Source organism: Rhinopithecus roxellana, chromosome 14 (assembly GCF_007565055.1).
Source record: "Rhinopithecus roxellana isolate Shanxi Qingling chromosome 14, ASM756505v1, whole genome shotgun sequence".
Lineage (NCBI taxonomy): Eukaryota > Metazoa > Chordata > Mammalia > Primates > Cercopithecidae > Rhinopithecus > Rhinopithecus roxellana.
Genome location: NC_044562.1, coordinates 59,125,810 through 59,135,763, shown reverse-complemented (window position 1 = coordinate 59,135,763; position 9,954 = coordinate 59,125,810). Strand labels below are relative to the sequence as shown.

Below are 9,954 nucleotides of genomic sequence, written 5' to 3'. Positions count from 1 at the left end.
GGAAGAAGCAAATCGCCTCCACTTTCTCTGGTTTTGTCTGGCCTGGGATGGTAAAGCAAAAATCTGACTTTCAACTCGCTAGAGGCGACTGGAAGCCTGCTCTGGGTTGGGGAGGTTCTCAGCTTATCTTAGCACAGGCGACTTGGCATCCACAGGACGTAGGGGTACTGGGCTGCCTGCCACCCCTGTGCCCCGATTCTATTGCTGCGTGACAAACCATGCCAGACCTCAGTGACTGGAAACAGAGGCAGCTCGGTTTTGCTCGTGAACCTGAAGTTTGGGCAGAGCGTGGAGAGGGCAGCTCACCTCTGTTGCACTCAGTGCGGGTGACGTGGAGGCTAGAGGCCAGGATGGCTGGAGACCCAGTCACTCACAGGTCTGGGGTTTGATCCCAGCTGCTAGCCAAGGCCTTCTCTGGAGCTTCACTGGGGAATCTGCATCACTCTCCGTGCAGCCTGGGCTTCCTCCCAACATGGCGGCCAGGTTCCCATGCTGAGCCTCCTGCAGGAGAGCTGCGAGTGGAAGCCACATGACCTTTTATGCCCCAGCCTTCCTAATTACACACAGTCATTTCCAGCCTGTTCTACACTGAGACAGTCACAATGGCTGCCCCAAGCTTAAAGGGAGGGGACACGGATTCCACCCCTTGGTGTGGGGAGTACAGAAAGTTACTGACAAAACAGGTGGCATCAAAAATACTGCTGTGGTTATTTTTGAAAATACCTTCTGCCCCGTTTCCCCAGGTCACTCACCCAGTGGCCATGAGCTGCCCTGGAGGCACATGAACTCGCAGGTGCTTCAGCTGGGAAAAGTAGCTCTGGTGGCCCAAGGTGCATGCTGTGGGGTATTCTCAGCAAAAGCACAGGGAAGCTGGGGAAGGGGCTGAGTCTCAGAGTCCTGTGCTCTGCAAGGCGTTCTCTGGAAGAGTTGGAACCCCTCACAGGGGGCTCTGGGCAGAGCACTGACGGCATCTGCTATGGGGTAATCACACTCGATACAAATGGATCAGAATGATCAATTAGCAATTGTCCTGCCCCTTGTCTCTCGTGATCACAGGCAGGGAAGGGTGAGCCCGGTGTCTCCGTGCTTCAGGGAAAGTTGGTGAAGGAAAATACAAACTCAAGAACGGCCAGAGCCGCATTTCTCAAAGGGAGCCAGCCCCGCCCAGTGTGTCCACTCCGAATCCAGATCTCTGACCTCCAAGTCCAAGGCACAGCCACCTGCCTTGCCTCATGCCACCCTCTGTCCCCCGCTTGGCTTTGGTCCTGCAGGGGTTGGAAATCCACCATTCTGTGTACACTCTGGTCCTCATGCACGTAAGGTGAGGATGTCTGATTATCCACTGAACACCTTGTTTAAATAAAGTTTTGCTAATAGCTATGTAGGTATACTGAAAGATCTTTATTGGGCCACTAAGACTGGTGTTTGGGTGTAGAGACTGGGGAAGCAACAGGAAAGATTCTTTTCTAAGGATGAGGAAGGGATTCCTGGAAGGTCACCTGAGAGAGCTCCAGATTGTCCTCCTTGGAGCTGCAGCAGGAAGCGGGTTTTATATATTTGTTGTGTCTGCGTCATGGGATAGATTTTTCTACTGTAAAATGAGATTTTTTACGCTATGCCAAACACAGACGTTTTTCTCCTCCCGTCAACACTTCACAGGCATAGGGACCCCTCCACTGTCACTGAGAGCTGTGAGCACTGAGACGGCACCAAAGGCAGGAAGAGAACTCACTGGAGGTCCCAGGGGAGCAGGGAAAGAGCTAGGTGCCACCCAGAGGCTACACATGCCCTGTGCTCTGCAAGGCGTTCTCTGAAAGAGTTGGGCCTCCTCCAGCTCCACTAGCATCATGGAGGCTGCCAAGCTGCCTCAGTTTCCCCAGTGCAGCTGTGACATGGGCCTGAAGGGATGTGGAGAGAGGCAGCCGATGCCTCCACGCTGGCTGTGTCACCTGTGCTGAGTGGTGATCAGGGGCCCCGCCCCCACCCAGTCACATTAACTTACGTGAAAACCTCCAGGTGACGCCTCCAGGGGCCACTAGGCTCTCTCAGGTCCCTGGACCGAGGCTGCGACCTACACAGACAGATTCTGCCTATTTTTCCTTGAGGGTCATGATGCTCTCCTCCTGGGCCATCTCAGAGTCTTCACTGGAGAAAGAAGTTTCCATCTATACATGGAGACATGCCTCACTTCACTCCAGACTTCCGTCTCCTTGGAGAAGTGGCAAAGGATCTCAGAGGTAGGAGAAAGGCCCTGAAATCCCAGCACAGGCACCCGGGCTATGAAGGGTAGGAGGAGCAGAGCTGGGAGCCTGGACTCTGAGGCCTTGTGAGATCCCCATGTCATCGCCCAGCCAGACACACAAGCAACCTACCAAGGGACGGGTGGATGTGGCCTCGGAATTCAGAGTTCCTGTTTGCAGAAACGAAATGTTTATTTCATGGTGCAGCTGTTGGTAGAAAATGAGGTAAATCTCTCATCGCTCAGATTTCCAGAAATTGAGATTTTCCCTAAGTACCCCTGGCCTTGAGCTATGCCGTCACTGCCTGGGGCTGTATGCTGCTGGGAGCCAGGGCCTTGTAAGACCCAGACCCTCCTCCCTCTCTCCCGTATTAGTCAAGGTTCTCCAGAGAAAGGGAGTTAGAGATGCATTGCTATAAGAAATGGAACGAGCTCGCATGATTACGGAGGCTGAGGAGGTCCAACACCCTGTCATCTGCAAGCTGGAAAGTCAGAAGAACCTGTGCTGCCGCCCTAGCCAGAGCCTGGAGGCCCAAGAACCAGACACGCCGACGACAGCACAGTTCCAGCCTGACAGCAAGAGAAGGTCAGTGTTCCAGCTCCAGCAGGCAGGCAGAGGGAACCCTCCAGAGGGTTCTCTCTCCACCTTTGTGTTCTACTCAGGTCTTCAATGGGTTGGATGAGGCCCACCCACATTGCAAGGGTATCTGCTTCACTGAACCCACCGTTGCACCTGCTTCTCTTGGGTGCTGTCCGATTGCAGAGACACTGTGCCTTTGAGAGCTCCTTCCCCGCCGGGTGCACTGGTGCTAGGATGTCTGCCCTGGTCCAGCCCTGCACCCCTGAGGAGCAGGCTTTTACTCTGGGTTCCATCAACAAGGTTATTGGCCCCCACACTAAGCCAAGACTTTCACCTTGGCATTCACTAGGCATAAGTAATAATTTGAGTTCTGTGTCTTTTATTCTTTATCTCGTGTCCAACTGGTTCTGAACCTGCGTGGGGAAGAGGTGCTGTTAGTATTAAGCCCTCTCAAAGACCCTCAGTTCCTGGAGTGAGGAACTTTGAGAAATAAGAGAAGGCGATGGGGTGAGGAGGGCAGGACACAGTGAGAGGGCTTCATTGGGCAGGATGTGTGGCTTTGGGCCTTTCGGCTTAGATTCCAAACAGCACGCTTGACCTTGAGGTCTGCAATGTTTCTCTTGGGTGAGGCTTGGACCCCTGTGGCCTGGGCATGAGACCTTAAGCTCAGGCCATGCCATGCCATGCCTGACCTTGACCTTGCTGACCAAGGCTTCAACTACAGGTGAGGGGTGTTCCAGAGAAGCAGGAAGTGTGCAGCAGGCACTGACCAAAGATGTGTTGGCCTCTGCAGAGGGACAAGGGGCCAGGCTGGGCCTTAAGGAAGACTTGACATGTGCCTGTCCTGGTGACCTTGCTCCAGCAGCCACCCCATCAGGGCCCCTGCAGGCAGATGGAGCCCAGCAGTGTGGAGTCCTTTTTTCAGAGGCAGGTGTGGCTAAGGCTAGCGTTTGGTTAAAGAGGATGAAGGCTCTGTGGTACAGGCCTTTTAAACCTTAGGAGGATGTATATCAGTCTGTTTTCACACTGCTAATGAAGACTTACCCGAGACTGGGTAGTTTATAAAGGAAAGAGGTTTAATGGACTCACAGTTCCACTGGGCTGGGGAGGCCTCACAATCATGGCAGAAAGTGAATGAGGAGCAGAGTCACATCTGACATGGCGGCAGGCAAGAGAGGTTGTGTAGGGAGCTCCCCTTTATAAAATCATCAGATCTCAAGAGACTTACTCACTACCATGAGAACAGTATGGGGGATACTGCCCCCACGATTCAGTTATCTCCACCTGGCTCCACCCTGGACACCTGGGGATTATTACAATTCAAGGTGAGATTTGGGTGGGGACCCAGCCAAACCTTGTCAGTGGAAAAAGGCCTATTTGCTGCTTTTACTGAAGTTGGGGGCAGAGGTTTCACCCCGAGGCAGCTGCTCTTTTGTGCCTTAGAGAACCAGGAAAGTGCAGGATGCCAGTGATCGTGTCAGGACAGGAGGCAGAGCAGACTGGCTGCCCTGCACAGCTTTCCGCACTCCAGCCTGGGAGGGCTGTGCACAGGGGGACTTCAACGCCTGTGCTTTGTCTCCAAGCTCTGGATAATGCCCAGAGGGCAACTCCCAAGTTTGTTCTGGACTTGTTAATCGCAGAAGCTCCAACCAGAGTCTGAATCTGTGGATTTTAGATCTAAAAAGTGGCTCCTCCACAGGAGGGTGGAAGGTTCTCAATGACACAGATAAGGAATCAAGGCCTCTCTATGAGGGGGTGGAGGGCTTCCCCTCTGCACTGACGGGTCCTGATCTGTTACAATACAACTAGGTCCTGGACGAACAATGAAAAATACTTTTCAAACGTTGCTGGAGTTGCAATAAAGTGAGTGAATGCCTAAAGAAAAGAGAAAAACAAACAGTGAGTTGAGACGAGAAAGGTAAGTAAGAAAACTGTGGTTGTCCTGTGGAAACGCTGCAGGAGCCCTGGGCGTAAGACATGAAGTTTCAGGCCTGCAGTTCTAGTGTCAAACCAGGACTCAGAGGGGACTACAGCGTGGGCAGTGCCCGAGGCCCCGGGAGAGCCCGATGGGAAGCCTCTTTGAGAGGTGGACGTGTGACTTAAGGCCTCTGGCTTCCTGCGGACTCACTTCAGCCAAAGCTGAACTCATAATCACAAACCAGAAAGCACGCAAAGAAATCACCTAAAATGAGTTGGAGTCTGTATAAAGGAAAAGAAAAAGCACAGAACCCAGTAGATATGTACCCTCCAGCATGTAAGAAATTAGCATCATCAGATATACAATGTAAAATACCTACCTGTGCAATGCCTAGGAAGTAAAAGAAAAGAAAGGAAAAGAAAAGAAAGCCACAGAGGCCATCGGAAGTACCCGTGCAGAGAGGAAAGGGTGCACTTGGAAGTGCCCACTTTGGACCTGGCATCACCCACATTGTGGGAAACGTCTGCTGGGCCTGCCCTCTGCACTGGCACCTTCACCTTGCTGGGGTCCGGGGCGTTTGTGCCTGCTGGGTGGCACCTCCGGGATAGGACTGGAGGGTGCCGACTACCCCTCACTGGCCCGTCTTTGATGCAGTCACCCAGCCATTGTCGCCTGCCAGCATCACTGACTCGGTGAGTGGATCCAACAACAGCTTCCCCATGCTGTGGATTCCTTCTAGTCCCCGGCACACTTGGTCCATCTGGGTGAAGTCAAGGAGCTCTGGCTCCAAGTTGGATTTGGGAGAGGCTTTGGGAGAGGCTTGGTTCCCATTCACAGGGATTTGGTACCTGCTGCCCCTTCACAGGACATCCCACCGGCTCTCATCTGCTCCTCGGCCATGTCATCAGCCTCCCCCTCGGTGGGGGACATTTCTGAGCTCCTCCCCAAGATCTGACACTGCAGAGTCTCCCACCTCCCAGCCACCCCGGAAATGAGCTCGCAGGGCTCTGCGATGATGCTGGGAAGTTTGGGCTGGTTCTGATTGCGGGGGGAGATAAGGCGGGGGCTGCTTCTGAGTGGGAGGGGGATAAGGCAGGGGCTGGTTCTGAGTGAAGGGTGGGGTGAGGCAGGGGCTGGTTCTGAGTGAGGGGTGGTGTGAGGCGGGGGCTGGTTCTGAGTGAGGGGTGGGGTGAGGCGGGGGCTGGTTCTGAGTGAGGGGTGGGGTGAGGCGGGGGCTGGTTCTGAGTGAGGAGTGGGGTGAGGCGGGGGCTGGTTCTGAGTGAGGGGTGGGGTGAGGCGGGGGCTGGTTCTGAGTGAGGGGTGGGGTGAGGCGGGGGCTGGTTCTGAGTGAGGGGTGGGATGGGGCTGGGGCTGGTTGTGAGTGAGGGGTGGGGTGAGGCGGGGGCTGGTTCTGAGTGAGGGGTGGGGTGAGGCTGGGGCTGGTTCTGAGTGAGGGGTGGGATGGGGCTGGGGCTGGTTGTGAGTGAGGGGTGGGGTGAGGCTGGGGCTGGTTGTGAGTGAGGGGTGGGATGAGGCTGGGGCTGGTTGTGAGTGAGGGGTGGGGTGAGGCGGGGGCTGGTTCTGAGTGAGGGGTGGGGTGAGGCTGGGGCTGGTTGTGAGTGAGGGGTGGGATGAGGCTGGGGCTGGTTGTGAGTGAGGGGTGGGGTGAGGCGGGGGCTGGTTCTGAGTGAGGGGTGGGGTGAGGCGGGGGCTGGTTCTGAGTGAGGGGTGGGATGAGGCTGGGGCTGGTTGTGAGTGAGGGGTGGGGTGAGGCGGGGGCTGGTTCTGAGTGAGAGTGGATAAGGCGGGGAGCAGGGAGCCAGGTGAGTGGCTTTGGGTGGTGCATTCACAGCAGAGTCGTGAATTCGGTGGTCTGGCCCTGGCCCTGGCCCTGGTCCTGGAGAGTGAAGGCAGCCTGTGGCATTTTCTCCGGAGTGAACATTCTCAGCTCTCCATTTATTGACTTGATCACCTAGGAGAAAATATTCTGAGTTTCTTCTGGGCCAGTTTTATCACTAATCTGCAGGAAGCTCTGAATGGTGCTTTTCGCTCTTTTTTCTTTATGGTTACTGGAGCTGTGAAGAGGAGCAGCTCTGCATAGTTTTTGCTTCTCACTAAATACCATGAGTAGGGTGATACTGTAATAGAAACATACACAAGAAATTATAACTAGGGCTATTGACTGTTTTAAAATCAAAGCAACATTAGTTAATCATTTCTCAAATTTTAGTTTTGCGGATTATAAAATTAATGTATACTTTTTGTAGAAAGTTTGGAAAGTATAGACAATGTAGAAGAAGCTGGAAAATATCACTCATGACGCGCCCTCCCCTCCACCCCACATCCAAGCAGGAAGCCCCTTAACCTTTGATCTCTGTCCTTCCTGCACATTCCCGCAGCGTAAGTGGGGTCTTTTCTTTTCATAGTTGAGCTTGTGATGCAAATGCATTTGGATCATGCTTTTTACTTTCTTTTTCTTAACAGGATAGGTTTTTTTTTACCCTCATGTCACTAAAATCCTCCCTCCATGATTGTTTAAAATGGGTTTGTGAGTTCTTGTTATGGATGGATTACTTATTCAACAATTCCCTAAATAAAGGGATCATCTAATTATGGTCAGTTTTTCACTATTATGAATCTTACGGTGGTAAGTATCTTTTAAAATACATTTTGGTGTTTTTATTCCCTCACAGGTTCTCGAGATTTGGAAATAATTTTTAAATAAAAACAATGTGAAATATATTTTAGTTTGCATTTCAGATTCTTTCCTGAAGTTGGACAGTTTGGTCATGTTCAAGCCTCTGAATTTTTCCTTAGAATTGTCTTCTGGAAATCATGCCACAGTAATTTAATTCTCCCTGGCTGCACGTGTGAGGGCCTCTTACCCTCCTGGGCACGGAGGAGTTAGCATGTTTGGTCGCCATTTTGGTCATAGTAGGTTGACAGCTGAGTTTTTCCTAGATCTTTCCAAGTAGACCAGCATGACTATGGCAGAGGGCCTGGAGGTCCCAGCCCGACAGGTCAGTCCGAGGGGCCCTTGCCTGGGTGCCCCACACCTTCCCCTGGACCTGCTGATGTGCCCAGATGGGCAAATGGGGGCCTTCACGTCGGGTCCACCTCCAGCTTCCACGACTGTGGAGTTCTGCAGTGGGTTCGTTGAGAAAGTGGTGGTGAGACCAGGGCATCTGAGGGGAATGGTCAGCAGGGAGACGAGACAAGTGTGGAGACCAGGTTGACAGAAGGCGCGTGTCTGGAGGGGGGTGGCTGCAGGGTCTTGCAGAGTTGCTCAGCCGCAGGTGGGCTGCTCTGGAGACCCCATCAGCACATTCCAGAGAGTGGCAGCCCCCATGGCCACGCGCGGACTGACGAGCAGGACCGTCCCAGAGAGTGGCAGCCCCCACGCCGGGCACGGACTGACACGCAGGACCGTCCTCCACTGTCCAGACAACAGCACCGACAAAAAACCAGGAGTGGAAACCAGGACGGTGCCGTGAGCCCTTCATATCCACGGAGTCTCTCTGATGAAACCACACGAGTGTCACAGTGACGCTCTCTCCCCTCAGAGGCTGCCGACCCCTCGCTGGGCTGCTGGACTGCTCAGGGCGGGCCCTTGAAGCCTAGAGGGAGCCATGGGTCTGTGTGTACAAGTGTGTGTGCCCGTGAGCAAGTCTCTGTGTGATCTCTGAGAATGAAACTTCCACACTACCAAGGCCTGGAGAACACAGAGCTGGGACTCCCAGGTACCTGAGGCCCTGGGTCTCAGAAGCTGGCCGCTCTGAGGCATGCATGGCAGGAAGGGGTCACCAGGCAGGCCATCCAAGGCCCCGGGCACCTCTGATGGGTTTCCAGAGCCCTTGCTCTCATGACAGGGAAGTCAGTTGGAGAACGGGGTGCTGAAGTCTCGAGAGAAAGGCGTCCCTGACTCGGGGTCCAGAGTGAGCGGATTATGCCCCCCACATTGTGAGGCCAGCAGCTTGTCCTGACTGTGCCACATGTGTCATGGCAAAGGTTCGACACCCACTTTGGAGATGTCTTGACAGAGGCCAAGGTCAGGCTCCCATTCTTCCGCACACTGGATGGAAGCTGCTGTACAGTGGGCTCGGAGTCTGGGCTCAGGGACTGGAAGCTGCTGTACAGTGGGCTCGGAGCCTGGGCTCAGGGGACGTCCTGATTACTGTCGCTGTATCCCGGAGGGTGGCACCTCCTGGGAGCCGTGGTCCAAGCCCCTTGCAACAGTGGGGCCGGGAGAAGGCTGGTTGCTGGGTGTGTCCTGTTCTCGGAGTTTCGCCCGCTGCATCCATCTCCCAGGGGATTTTCCGTTGCCCTCCTTGGTTCCACATATGCCCTGATTGGTAATGCCGATTCCCACCTGTGCCGCCGACTTGGTGCAGGGAGCCTGTGGCTGCTTCATCAGGTCGTTGACCCCGATGGGCTCCATGGGTAGCCCCTGCCCAGGCATCTCGTGGAGGGACTCTGCCTACGTCACCGGCCGCCAGTCCTGGGGGACTCCGTGTGCATTTCCACATGAACCATGGTGGGAACCTGGGGGACGGGTCTCAGGCTGAGAAAGGTTCCTCTGGCTTCAAAGTAAATTATAAAGAGGTAATTTCCTAAAAGTGTCACGGGACACTGTAACTGTCCCTTCTGAGCAGGACATTCTTGTGGACATCTGTCTTCCCTTTTGTCTTCTGCCTGTGGGATTCTCCAGATTCTGGGCAGGTAAATTGTTTCACGCTCGGGCCTTCTCAGAGCCTTTCTGTGGCTGCAGGTTGTGGGGATGGCACCCTGCTAGTTTCCACTCAGAGCCGCTGAGGGGGCCCCCCAACCTGCTTGGAGCCCTCCAGGGGCAAGCACTGTCCCTGCTGCCCCCCTGCTGCACGGAACATCTCCCCAGCCCCACAGCTGATCCACCCTCTCAGGGTAACATCGCAGCTGTGCGGGCAGCTCCCTCCAGCCCCTCCCTGTCAGTATCCCTGCTGCTGGCCCTTCCTGGAGACCCAATCTGCCCCGGAAGCGGCAGGTGTGTGTGGCTCATGACCTCGCTGTAGGTCTGTGCCAAGGCAGTGCCACCTTGGGAAAAATCAAAACCCCATACCAGCTCCTCCCAGCCAGTGCCAGTGCACACCCTGTCTCCTCAGAATCCCCCACAGAAGCAGGCAAGGAATCAAAAACTCAAGTCTGCAGGAAGCCAGGCAGGGATGAAGGAGGGGTGGGCTG

The 9,954-nt window shown here is 54.4% G+C and overlaps 1 protein-coding gene across 1 annotated transcript; it reads left to right on the top strand.

The window, feature by feature from the left end:
* The first annotated feature begins 2,661 nt into the window (after positions 1–2,661).
* Positions 2,662–7,589, top strand: LOC104660449. Its single transcript, XM_030916103.1, is given in 6 exon segments — positions 2,662–2,694; positions 2,696–2,869; positions 2,871–3,120; positions 3,123–3,168; positions 5,988–5,989; positions 7,498–7,589. Coding segments are annotated over 6 exon segments (597 nt in total).
* Positions 7,590–9,954: the final 2,365 nt, after the last annotated feature.